General features: G+C 54.7%; 1 protein-coding gene across 3 annotated transcripts in view; it reads left to right on the top strand.

Annotated features, from left to right (window-relative positions):
• CMIP (c-Maf inducing protein) overlaps positions 1 to 9,105 on the top strand; it is a 266,184-nt gene extending 257,079 nt beyond the window's left edge. For all 3 annotated transcript variants that reach the window (XM_031002719.3, XM_055366753.2, XM_019012701.4), the window contains 4 exons: positions 1,237 to 1,383; positions 2,835 to 2,940; positions 4,370 to 4,440; positions 7,100 to 9,105. In XM_031002719.3, coding sequence (XP_030858579.1) covers positions 1,237 to 1,383; positions 2,835 to 2,940; positions 4,370 to 4,440; positions 7,100 to 7,153 — 378 coding nt within the window. In that variant the 3' untranslated portion in view covers positions 7,154 to 9,105. The remainder of the gene's footprint in view (positions 1 to 1,236; positions 1,384 to 2,834; positions 2,941 to 4,369; positions 4,441 to 7,099) is intronic.
• Positions 9,106 to 13,513: the final 4,408 nt, after the last annotated feature.

A 13,513-nucleotide genomic window follows, 5' to 3' on the forward strand; every position in this document is an offset into this window, starting at 1 on the left:
GTTCTCTTTGGGGCTGGATGGAGAAGTTGGGTTGGTCCTCTCTGTTGGGGAACGGCAGGTGGTGTCTGCTGCTGAGATGGGAGGTGATGGAGGGCGGGGCACAAGGACCCCCTAGTACTTAACGTGCCAGCTGTTCCAGGGGGTAGCTGGGTTACAGGAAGAGAAATGAAAACCAAAAAGGAAGTTAAAATATGATACAGATTGTTGGTGATAATAGTGTTGATATGCAGTTATTAATAGTACTCGAAATAATAGCAGATATACCTTGAGCATTTGTGTGTCAGATGCTATTCTATTAGTTTGTTTTATCCTCACAGCAACCCTTGGAAGCTTGTGTATCTTACCATTCGCATTTTACAAGGTCTTTAAGGGTCTTATTTCCTTCTATTCTGATGCCCCCATTATATTTGACACATGGCTTCTACTTCCTGGACCAAAAGGGCTGCTCAGGCTCCAGACCTCTTGTCTCCATTCCAGCCAGCAGGAAAGAGAACGTGCCCCTTCCTCTTAAGAAACTTCCTGGAAGTTCTACTTGACATGTCTGCTTACATCCCATTTTCCAGATTTAGTGTGTGGGGCCACACACTAAATCAGCCTTCATTCCGGGCAGCCATGGGGCCGCTGACACTCAAGGATGGAGGGGAATGTGGAGGTTGTCTTAGGAACCTCCCAGTCCAGTGCTCAGGCATGCGCTGGTGTCTTCAGGCATTAGAGTTGAGTGTGGCCTCAGTGTTGGCATGAGCTGCTGCCCAGGAGTGAAGCAGCCAGTCACACACCCTGATGCACACAGACACACAGAGACACACCAACACACACACACACAAATATACACAGACGTGCACAGACACATGTACAGACACATGCATACACAAACGTGCATGCAGACACACACAGATATACACACATACAGGCACACACACACAGACGCCTGTGGGAGGATCGTGGCCTTGGAACACCCCGCTGGTGACTCAGGGTGTGAGTCACAGCACTGGAGGCTTTCTCCTCCGCCTGGCAGCTGTCATCCATGGGATGCGTGGCAGCCCCTCCCTCTCTGGCCACCCCCTTGGCCCATCCCACCAAGCTGTGCCCCCACCTCAGCTCCTGGGATTTGCTGCCCCCCAGGAACAGCTAGCTCTCTGTAGGGCGAGGGGAGAGGAGGAGGATAGGGGATAGGAGGGCTCAGGGTCTCGGGAACTCCCAGCAGCACCCTCAGGCCTCTCCCCCGTCTGCTCGCAGGACGCTGACTTGGCTCGTTTGCTGAGCTCCGGCTCCTTCGGAAACCTGGAGAACCTCAGTTTGGCCTTCACCAATGTAACCAGTGCCTGCGCCGAGCACCTCATCAAACTGCCTTCGCTCAAGCAGCTGAACCTGTGGTCCACTCAGGTATGTCCTCCCACCCTGCTGCAGGCCCCCACACCCTCCTCCTTCACCTCTGCACTCTCCTCCCTATTCCCCTGTACCATCTTCCTTTCCACTCAGCCTCCTCCCTGCCCTCTCACCCTCCTTCCTGCCCCCTCACCCTCCTCCCTGTCCCCCCTACTCTCCTCCCTGCCCCCTCACCCTCCTCCCTGCCCCCTCACCCTCCCCCTACCCACTCACCCTCCTCCCTGCCCCCTCACCCTCCTCCCTAACTCGTTCACCCTCCTCCCTACCCCTTCATCCTCCTCCCTGCCCCCCTCACCCTCCTCCCTGCCCCCTCACCCTCCTCCCTGCCCCCTCACCCTCCTCCCTGCCCCCTCACCCTCCTCCCTGCCCCCTCACCCTCCTCTTTCCCCTCACCCTCCTCCCTGCCCCTTCACCCTCCTCCCTGCCCACTCACCCTCCTCCCTGCCCCCGCACCTTCTTCCCTGCCCCCTCACCCTCCTCCCTGCACCCTCACCCTCCTCCCTGCCCCCTCACCCTCCTCCCTGCCCCCTCACTCTCCTCCCTAACTTGTTCACCCTCCTCCCTACCCTTCTTCCTACTCCCTGCCCCCCACCCTCCTCCCTGTCCCCTCACCCTCCTCCCTAACTCGTTCACCCTCCTCCCTACCCCTTCATCCTCCTCCCTGCCCCCTCACCCTCCTCCCTGCCCCTCACCCGCCTCCCTGCCTACACCCCAGGCATTGCTTACTACGCGACCCTTCCCTCAAGCTCAGCACCCACTCCCTAAGGCTAGAGGAGGTTGAGGACCTCATGAAGCCCTGCAGCCCATTTCCCAGTTGGAAATACTGTGCCCAGTTCCGAGTCCTGAGGTTCTGAGAGGTGGAGCTGAGACGTGAGCCAGGCTTCGCTGGCCTGCGGGGGGCTGCACAGGAGGCTTCTGGGTCTTTTTGTGATAGTAACGCCAGTGGCTGCTGAGTCCCAGCTCAGTGTGAACTGCACTGCTCAGTACTCCGCACAGGGCAGATGAAGGGGCCTTCACTGCACACCTGTGAAGTGCAGGTTCTACCCTCACGCTAATATTCCAGAAGAAAAACTGGGGACAGTCCCCGCAGCCTGCCCCTGGCCCAGCCCTGTCCTTCCACTGTCCACCCAGCAGGAGAAAGCCACCTAGGCAGCATCTCGAAGCTAGGGAGAGACAAGTTCAAAGCCCTCCTTCATGGAGGCAAAACTGACTCCAAGGGGGCCCTGGCCTGGCTCCGCTCCCAACAGCAGAAGCTGGGTTCTAACCTGGGTCAGAGAGGCGTGGGATTGTTTAGGGGAAGCAAACGCAGCCCAGACCCCAGGGCTTGGTGGGCCATGGGCCTCAGAGCCAGGCTCTGTCCCCATCCCTTTCCTCCACCTCTGCCCCAGCCTCAGAGTCACTTCCCCAGGAGTGGCCGGGAGAGGGCTGAGAGTTTCTGTGCTCTACAGTTTGGAGACGCCGGCCTTCGGCTCCTGTCGGAACACCTCACCATGCTCCAGGTGCTGAACCTGTGCGAGACTCCGGTCACAGACGCTGGCCTGCTGGCCCTGAGCTGTGAGTGCCTCCGGGGCAGCTGGGGGGTGAGGGGCCGCTTGATTCATTCCTTCCTTGCTTCAGTCAAACTGGCCAAGCACTGACTTTGCACCATGCACAGATAGAGAAATTCGTTCATTCAGAAACATGTGTTCACTGCACACCTGCTGTGGACCAGGCACCATTCCAAGTGCCAGGAAAAACACAGGGAAAAATATCCCTAACCTCAGAGAGCTTATATTCTAGAGGCAATAGAAAAAATGAGTAAGGCCAGCCCATAGCCTCTTGACACTCACAGTCCACTGAGGGGTCGAGTTCAAGGACGGGGCTGTAGTACATTGCCACTGTGGTCCCCTGACCAGTGGTGGCAGCGTCTTCTGGGGGCTGGTCAGAAATGTACATTCCCAAGCCCACTCCAGACCTCCTGACTCAGACACCGTACGGTAAGCAGATGCCTGGGAGGCTCCCGTGCCCGTTGACATTTGAGAAGCCCTGTCATAATAGAAGGAGGCACAGAATTCTCAAGGAACCTAGAAAGGCCAGTTCCTGTGTGCCAAACCCCAGGTGACTGAACTAGCCTCAGGGATATTGAGCCCGGGATTCTGTATTTGACCAGCTTTCCCTTTTCCAGGCCCACTGCTTTAGACGGGAAGACCCGTGGCTCAGTGGGAAGAGTCAGAAAAGGCTTCCCGGGGAGGTGCTGTTGAGTCTGGGTGTGAAGACAGATTTGTGGGAGTTGGCCAAGGGGGAGGCACCCTGAGCAGGGGCCATGACCCCTACCGGGCCGCTGGCAAATGCTGGGTGGCTTGGGAGGAGGTGGGGGCAGGTGACTGGGTCAGTGGAGGCAGAGCGGCAGCGCTCGGCCAGTTTGGCTGCAAATGCAGATGCGCTGCTTCCACTGGAGTCCCCCGGGGGGGCGCGGTCCTCATCAACAGTACAGATTCCTGGTCCCTGCTGCAGCCCTGGTCCCTGCTGTGGCCCTGCTCAGCGTCTCTGGGAGTGGGTGGAGGGGTCTGCTCCCCGTGTGACTCCAACACAGACCAGAGGTTGAGGCTTGCTTTCAAGAAGCAGCACCAAGTCAATGACGACGGGGGGACCATCCGGGGTTCCCTTAGTGGGGAGGCCTCGGGCCTGATCTGGGGTGTGGCAGGCAAGCTCTGGGGACATCAGGTCCAGGCAGTGGGGGCACATGACGGAGGGACCAGAAGGGAGGGAGGCTCAGAGGGTGGGAAGAAAACGAAGGCTCTGTTCAGATCAGCACGTGCCTGAAATAGACTTTCGGTGTCTAGTGGGCCACCTACCCTGGCTGTGTCTACGAAACCTCCCTCCCCAGCCCCATCTCCTAACAGGGGGCCTGGCACCTGCATTCAGCTCCTCCAGCTTGGCCATCCCATACCTGCATACCTTTGGGGCCTCGCTCTCCTAACAACTGTATCTGTCTCTTGTGCAGCCATGAAGAGTCTCTGCAGTTTAAACATGAACAGCACCAAGCTCTCAGCTGACACCTACGAAGATCTGAAGGTAATTCCCTCCTTCCTCCCGACTCTCCTCCCCTCCTTCCTCTAGCCAGCATCTGGATGCTGGTGCATCTCCCGCACAGAGCTCATTCTCCAGTAAAGGACGATGACACCTACAGATCAATACATAAAATAATGGCAGATCAAAAAGAGTGACAAAGAGGAAGCAGCAGGGAAGTAATTGGAAATAGGAGGGCCTGTGTGGCCTGGGGTGATCAGGGATGGTGCCTTTGATGAAGAGGCCACAGGAACTGAGACCCAAAACGTAAGAAGCCAGAAATACCAAGGGCGAGAGGAAGAGCAAGTGCCAAGGTCCTGAGACAGAAGAGATGGGCCAGGCCTGGCTTTGCAGCAAATGTAGCCAGGAACTGAGAGAGGGAATGGGCTGGGGCCGGATGGAAAAAGCCCTCACAGGTCACAGCAGAGCAGCGAGTCATGCTTTTCAAAGCATGCTCTGGCTGTTAGGAAATAAATGTTTTGAGAGGGAGCAGGAGTAGAAGCAGGGAGGGTTGAGCAGGGCTGGTGCCTCACCACTGAGGGCTGCGCTGCACCGGCACTAGGCCAGCAAGTGAAATCAGGGAAAGAAAAAGAATCGGAGGGTGGAAGGCAGGGGCATTTTAAGAAACACACGTGCACATCTTGGGAAGGTTGGAGGAGCCAGGCCCTCAGTGGCCTCCTGTCACCCCGTCCTCCTGGGCCTGTACCAGCTGCCCCAGAAGGAGCAGGCGGGACTGGCAGAGGGCCAGCATCGTGGGAGAGAAGGGCTGGGCTCAAAGGTGAGAAGGCACAGATGGCACCCGTGGGCCACGCTGGCACCTTCGTTCTCTGGAAGCTACTTAGAGGGAATCCCCCGGCAGCCCTTGGCCGGGGCCCACCTCCTACAGCAAGGCCTCCTGCCGCCAGGGCGGGCTCACTGGGGCATCCTCCAGATGCTTCTGGAGCCTCTGCTGTGTACCAGGCCCATGTCAGGGACAGGGAAACCAAGGTGTGGCTGCCACAGTCCCCTTCCGGGGGATAGTCCCTCCTGGCAGGCACAGGCAAGCTCAGCAAACCAAGGCGGGCAGAGGGCCTGGTGGGGTCAGGAGGGACAGTCGGTAGAGAGCGAGGTCCAAGAGAGGACGTATGGGACACAGAAGGTGGCAGGGACACAGCCAGCAGATCACCCATCCCAGCGTTTAGACCTCAGCACTCAGGGTGGCGTCTGCAGACCAGCGCCCTCGGCACCACTCGGGGGCCAACAGAAATACAGGATCCAGGCCACCCCAGGTAACCCCACCCTGGGGGATTTCTGGGCACACTCATGTTTGAGAAATGCTGCCTGGATTATCTTGAGTTCAAAGTGCTGAAAGTCAGATGCTACTGAGACCAAGCTGGAAAGAGAACATGGGGAGTGCAGGAAAGGCCACTTGGGAAGAAAAATCACTTCAGTCGATTTTTTTATTTTCACACATTTGAGAGAGACATGGTGCCAACTTAATGCTGCCAGCCTGTGACCGGCCTCCCTGTGGAGGGGCCTCGAGCAAACAGCAGCTGCCTGTCCTTTGGAGGAGGGGTCTCTGCTCTGTGCCAGGCAGGCCACGCCCCACTGTTCACTGCCCAGTCTGGCCAGACCTTCCCATTTTTCAAGAGAACCTTGAAATCTAGATTCTTCTGTGAAGTCTCCTAATTTTGAAAGGCTGGCTTAGTATGCTTTATAGCACTGCAGGTGGCTGCAGGTCCCCACCTGTAACCTCTGCCTGGGCAGTGGGGAGCCATTGAGGGTTGTTGAGCACAGGAGAGCAGCAGCGAGGAGTTGCATGTGCGTGTGTGTATGTGTGTGTGTTCATGCATACATACGTGTACATGTATCCAAAAAGTGTGCTGGCCAGTGTACAGGAAAGTAGGGAGGGAGGATGTAAAGGCATGAGGCCAGTTAGGAGGCAGCTACCTCTCTGTATAGTGGAGGCTTGTTAAGAAAAAAAGCCAACTGTTCATAAAGAAAAGTGGAAGTCTGGGTAGCAGAAACAGAAAGCAGAAAACAATGGAGAGACATAGCAGGTGGAATCACAGAGTCCAGTAATGCATCCAGCCTAGGCGGAGCCTCAAGTGGGAAGTATCTAAGCCAAACCCCGGGTACCTGGGATTTCCTGGGATCCACGTCACTCACCCTGTCCATTCTCTGATAACGATGAGAATATCACTAACAGTAAAAATGAGAACAATTTCCTTTCATAGGGCATATAATGGTGCCCTGGGCTTTCTACATTTGGTGTTTAACCCCTAGCACCATCCTTTGAGCCAGGGACTAGAGTCAGATTGGCCCACAGAGGAAGAAACTGAGGCCCCGAGAGGTTGGGTGATCTGCCCACGGCCATGCAGCAGCAAGTGGCAGGGCCTGGATTCAAACCCCAGCGCTTCCACCTGCAAAGACAGAGACCGAAGGCCATCGGAGGCGGGGGCATGGGAACCCTGCTGCCTGGTTTCTCTGGGGCCAGGGCACATCCCACCTGCTCTGTTCTCTGCCTAAGGCCACCCACCCCTCCAAGAGCCCAGGTAGCCCACAGCACCAAGGTGGGGAGAGGGTGGCAGGGACCCCCAGCCGGCAATGCGGGTGGAGCCAGGCACTGGCAGCTTCTACAAGGGAATGGCCTACCCGTGACAAGGACTCTTGTTGCCACCCCCAGGCCAAGCTTCCCAATTTGAAGGAAGTGGACGTCCGCTACACCGAAGCCTGGTGAAGCTCCCAGCTCAAGGCAGGAAGACGTTTGCAACCGCGACAAAATAACTCTTGACTAACAGCCACAGAGCAGCCGGTCCTGGGGTCCCACCCTGGTGCCCTGGCTGTGAGATAGATGGGGAGTCTTTCTGGGGGCGGAGGGGGGAGGGGGTGGGGAGGGGGCCCACAAGCACGCCCAGCCCCCGCCGAATTCTTTTAGCTTCGTAATTGGAACCTTTGACCTGATCTAAAGTGGACTTTGTAGCAACAAGAGGAGCATCAGCGGGTCGGGGAGGGGTTTGGGGGTGGGCTGGGGGGTGGGGGACCCTTTGTGGATTTTCTTTGCCTTTGTGTTTGATGCCGTCGTGTGGGGAAAGTCAACTCCGATGCCACCATTGCGGGCCGGACGAAGGATGCTTTCTTCCTAGAGGCTCCGAGCTGAGCTGCGAACTCGCCCCCCGCCCTTGGGACAAGAAGACCCAGTCACATCACTGCACCCGTCCTGTGTCCTCACCATTGCTATGCAAAGTGATTCTTGTTGTACATAAGATTTAAATAATGCACCTATTTAAGACATGTTGACAAATTGCGGGTCTGGGACCCGCCTCTTATTTATGAAGTCTTTGACCGTCCCCCCCCCCCACCCCACCGCCCTCCCGCCCCCCCTGGCGTGTAGTACTGTATAAACCAGTCAGCTGTCGGGTTAGTGGTAGTATTATTGTTATTTTTTTAAAGGAAACAAACAGACAACAAAAAGAAAAAAAAAAAAGAACCTCCTTGGAAAAATTAATTGCTTTTTCGTAATGGATTCTCTATGCTAATGCTCTCTCGTCTGTCTGTCTGTCTGCCCACCTCCCCCACCCACCACTGTGCGTTTCTGATTTCCAAATGTCTCCAACTCCCTCACGAGGTGGGGCTCAGGCTGGAGGAGGAGGGATTAAGATCCCCTTGCTCCACTAAGGCCCAAGCTCTTTCTCTCGGCACCTTTTAGACTTGAATGGGAGGCTGCTAACCCGCCCTCTCCAGTCCACCCCGGTAAAAGAGCTGTTCCCCACCCCCAGGGAGCTCCTGTCCCTGTCAGCCTTTGCTGTCCCCTGTCCCCAACGGAGACTCTGTCACCCATGGGCTCCCCCTGCCATCGTGTGCTTCACGTGGCCCCATGCATGCCCGCCTCTCTGCATGGTCTCTTGGGAAAAGAGAGATGTGTCGCCTCCGCCAGTCCGACTGCCCTCCCCACCCCACCCCCGCCACCCCCCACATGTCACCACTGCAACGAAGACGCTCCTTCTGTCCCCACCTGCTCCGAAGACAAACCAACCTCCGTTTCTTTTATAAACAGTCGGCTTTTTCTTAACAAGCCCTCACTGTACAGAACAGCCCGTTGATGGTTTATTTGGGGTCCCCCTCTCCCCCCAGCCCTTTTTTCTGTTGGTTTAGCACAAATACTTCCCTCCTCCGGCACCTCCAAACCTCCCCCACAGTCAGTGTACTTGTTTTATATATATTTAATCTTATTCAGTGGAAACCATGCTTTTGTCGTTTTATACTTTGCTAGGTAGACTTCATTACCCCCCACTGTGCCCCTCATTTTTTTAAAAAAGGAAAAAAAAAAGAAACTGGGTTCCAGTCTTAATTCATTTTCCGTGCCAGGTTTTATTTCGTGTGTGTGTGAGTGTGTTCTGTTTTGTGTTTTGTTTTTTGTTGTTGTTTTTAGTTGTTTGGTTTTCTTTTCTTTCCCCCCTCCGGTCCCATACTTCACAGCACTCTGGTGCGGGAAGAAGCAGAAGCAAAAAAAATAAAAATTAAAAAAATAAAAAAAATTAAAAAGGAAAAAAAAAAAAAGAAGAAACAAGACATGCCACCTTTCCCCTCGCACTGTTGCTTTTCCTGATGGTTAATACTACTGTCACGTAGCTGTGTACAAAGAGATGTGAAATACTTTCAGGCAAAAATAAACTGTAAGTGACTCATCAATGTCTGGCCTTTGTGTGGTTTCTTGGCGCCCAGGGGGAGAAGGTCCAAGGAGGGGGCGAAGCCCAGGCGGGAAATCTGAGGCTCAAGACAGTGCCGGGATGCCCTCGCCACCTTCTGCGCGCACTTCCTGAGGACCGGGGCTCAGCATCCTGGCTGCTGTTGGCCACTGAGGCCGGAGCTGTCTTCGTTGCAGGGGGGCTGTTGTGTTCATTGCCAGACATTGAACAGCATCCTTGGCTTCTACCCAGCAGTAGCACCCCTTCCCCATTTATGACAACCAGAGTGTCTCCAGATGTTGCCACGTGTCCCGTGGGGGGATAGTTCGTTCCCCAGCTGAGACTCCGTGTCATAGACTGAGGTCAGTGCTGCTGTTCAGCAGGGCCTTATGAAAGCTGTAGCCCAGAGCTACTCCAAGGATGTGCCTTCCATCCACCTAGGGGTCTTGTGAAAACGCAGATACTGATGCCATAGCGCTAGGTGGTGCCTGGGAATCTGCATTCCTGACGAGTTTCCAGGTGATGCTGTACTGCTGGTCAATGCCAGGTTCCTAGACCCACACTTCAGCTGCCTCCTCTCCCTAGATGTCTCCAAGAGGCAATCTTGACAAGTCCAAAAATAGATGCTTTTATCTTGGCCAGGCACGGTGGCTCACTCCTGTAATCCCAATACTTTGGGAGGCCGAGGCGGGTGGATCATAAGGTCAAGAGATCGAGACCATCCTGGCCAACATGGTGAAACCCTGTCTCTACTAAAAATACAAAAATTAGCTGGGCGTGGTGGCGTGTGCCTGTAGTCCCAGCTATTCGGGAGGCTGAGGCAGGAGAATCGCTTAAACCCGGGAGGCAGAGGTTGCAGCGAGCCGAGATCGCGCCTCTGCACTCTAGCCTGGAGACAGAGCATGACTCCGTCTCAGAAAAAAAAAAAAGTAAAGAAAAAATGCTTTATCTTCACCCCTCTTCCTAAACCAGTCACCCTTCGGGGTCCCCCAGCTCAGCAGGGGTATCCTTCTCCTCAGCCCAGGCATGTCCTGCCTCCACATGCTGACAGAAATCCAGGATGTCCACGAGCCAGTCCTCTGCCTCTCTACCATGCGCCCGGCCCGAAACCAGCTCTCCAGAGACTCTGTGTCTGGAGCTGTCCCCTGCCAGCCCCCACCGTCCCCACACCATCCAGCTCCCTCTGCTACCTGCCCCACCTCTCCACACCTCTCTCTATGCCCTGGTGGCCTCCTTCCAGAGGCCTCTGCCAGGTCTTTTTAAGACAGGTGAGAAGGCTGGGTGCGGTGGCTCATGCCTGTAACCCCAGCACTTTGGGAGCCCGAGGTGGGTACATCACCTGAGGTCAGGAGTTCAACACCAGCCCGGCCAATGTAGTAAAACCCCATCTCTACTAAAAATACAAAAATTAGCCGGGTATAGTGGCCCACACCTGTAATCCCAGCTACTGAGGAGGCTGAGACATGAGAATCACTTGAACCTGGGAGGCGGAAGTTGCAGTGACCCGAGATCTCGCCATTGCACTCCAGCTTGGGTGACAGTGAGACTTCATCTCAAAAAAAAAAAAAAAAAAAAAGTGAGTGTCAGTCACTCAGCGGCGCCTTCCTCAGGTCACACAGGGAGAGCAGGCGCTATGGAAAAAGGACAGGAGGGCTCTTGACTGCAGGGGTGAGAGGCCTCACCAAGGACATCAAATGAACAGTCCAAAGAGCCCTTGGCTCCCTGAGCTCCCATCCTCGGGCCAGAGGACCAGCTAGTGGTATAGATGTGTGCATGCGCGAGCCAGACGCTTCAGCCTGCTCCATGTTGCCTTCTCCACCGGCGTAGGGCCTGGCTCACCACAGGTGTTCATTCCTCCAAGGGTTGGGGGAAGATGTAGCCGGGGGCCACTCAGCCCTCCTCCCTGCTCTGCCCCGCAGCAGCTGGGCTCCTCTGCCCACTGGGTGAGGCTGGAGAATGCAGGCTCCCCGCTGGAAGAAGTAGGGGGTGTCTTCCCTGGCATCCCAGCCGCTGTGCCCGTTGCTGGCAGGAGTTGCCTCCCTCCGTGGGCTGCTCACCAGGATTCCAGCTTTCGAGGTAACACAGCTCCCTGTCTCGCCCCTTCAGCCTTAGCCTGGGAACTGCCCCTCGCTGGTTCCTGGGTGCCTCAGCGTCCCTAACCCTGCCTCCACCTCTGCGATGCTCACACCTGGCCTGTGCCTCCTCCCAGCTGCACTGAGTTACACCACGTACTCCCCTCGCCCTTCAACCCGGGGGTGGTGATAGCTCCCCTCGGTTACTGGTTACTGGTTCCTGGGTTCCTGGGTTCCCGGGTGCCTCTGCATCCCTTGCTAATTACCTAGCCTGGAGCCCCGCCCACCCTTCATAGCTAGCGCTTCCTTCCTTCTCTCCAGAATTCTCTTCTCTCTGAGGGGTCTCTGCGAGGACCTACCTCACTGACCATCCCTCACCTCCAAGCAAAACCAGCAACTGTTGGTGCCAGCCCCAAATGGGCCCAGTGAGAGTCCAACAGACATCTAACCCCGTGCTGGGGACAGAGGTATTGATTCAGAATTTTTTTTTTTTTTTTTTTTTTTTTGAGACAGAGTCTAGCTCTGTCGCCCAGGCTGGAGTGCAGTGGCGCGATCTCGGCTCACTGCAAGCTCCGCCTCCCGGGTTCACGCCATTCTCCTGCCTCAGCCTCCCGAGTAGCTGGGACTACAGGCGCCCGCCACCACGCCCGGCTAATTTTTTTGTATTTTTATTAGAGATGGTGTTTCACCGTGTTAGCCAGGATGATCCCAATCTCCTGACCTGGTGATCCGCCCGCTTCGGCCTCCCAAAGTGCTGGGATTACAGGCATGAGCCACCGCGCCCGGCCTAATTCAGAAAATTTAAGGCAAATCCTGTCATTGGGAGCAGTGTGAAGCTCACCCAAGAGCGCAACAATTGGATTCTTACAAACAGCTCTGGGGCTGCCTGGCAATGCACATCTCCACGTTGCCCCACTTACAGCGCCTGCCTTAGAACGCGCTGTCTTCCGGTCACTTACACTGCAGTGTGAATGGCGCTCCCCAGAGTTGTGCAGCACGAGAACCTGGTGAGCTGAGCTGTCATCTGTGACTGACAGGCTGCTCTAAAGCTAGCTAGACTTTGCTAGAAGCTCCCCCAGAGCACAATAAGAAAAAAGAGATCAGAGAATCTTGGAAAAGGGCTTGGCCTCATTCATTCATTCATCCATTCACGCATTCAGCAATTCATTATTGAGGACCTGCTTCCAACAGGTCCAGGCGGAGTGCTAGAAAACATGTGAGAAGAAGCAAAAGACCTACAGCTCAATAACAAAAAACCAAACAACCCAATTAAAAAATGGGCAAAGGTCTCTCAGAATTTGATAGAAATAAACATGGGCAAAGGGGCCAGGCGCGGTGGCTCATGCCAGTAATCCCAACACTTTGGGAGGCCGAGGCAGGCAGATCACAAGGTCAGGAGTTCAAGACAAGCCTGGCCAACATAGTGAAACACCACCTCTACTAAAAATACAAAAAATTAGCTCGGCGTGATGGTGAACGCCTGTAATACCAGCTACTTGGGAGGCTGAGCCAGAAGAATTGCTTGAACCAGGGAGGCAGAGGTTGCAGTGAGCTGAGATCGCGCCACTGCACTCCAGCCTGTGTGACAGAGTGAGATTCTGTCTAAAAAAAAAAAAAAAAAAAAAAAAAAAAAGTCACTAATCGTCAAGGAAATGCAAATGAAAACCACAATGAGATACCACCTGACACCTGTGAGGTGTGGCCATCATCAAAAACAAAAGAAAACAAAGGTTGGTGAGCATGTGGAGAAAAGGGGAACCCTGGTACGTTGTTGGTGAGAATGGAAATTGGTGGATAGCCACTATGGAAAACAGTAGGGAGCTTCCTCAAAAAATGAAAAACAGAACTACCATATATGATCCAGCAATCGCGCTTCTGGGAACATATCCAGAGGAATTGAAATCAGGATCTAGAGAAGAGATCTGCACTGTCATGTTCACTGCAGGACTGTCCACGACTGTCAAGATACAGAATCAGCCCAATTGTCCCTCAGCAGATGAATGGATAAAGAAAATGTGATATATACACACAATGGAAGAGCATTCCAAAGTGGTGTCCTTTACGCCTTTACAAAGAAGGGAATCCTGCTGTTTGCAGCAACGTGGAGGAACTGGAGGGCATGTGTGCTAAGTGAAATAAACCAGGCACAGGAGGACAGATACTGCATAATACCACTTCTATGAGGAATCTAAAATAATCAAACTCATAGAAACAGAAAGTGGAATGGTGGTTGTCAAGGGCTGAAGGGAGGAGGAAGTGGGGAGGTATTAGTCAAAGGGAACGAAGTTTCAGGTATGCAAGATGGAAAAATCCTTGAGATGTACCATACACATAATGACC

The sequence above is a fragment of the Gorilla gorilla genome, chromosome 18, assembly GCF_029281585.2.
Source record: "Gorilla gorilla gorilla isolate KB3781 chromosome 18, NHGRI_mGorGor1-v2.1_pri, whole genome shotgun sequence".
NCBI classification, from domain to species: Eukaryota; Metazoa; Chordata; class Mammalia; order Primates; family Hominidae; genus Gorilla; species Gorilla gorilla.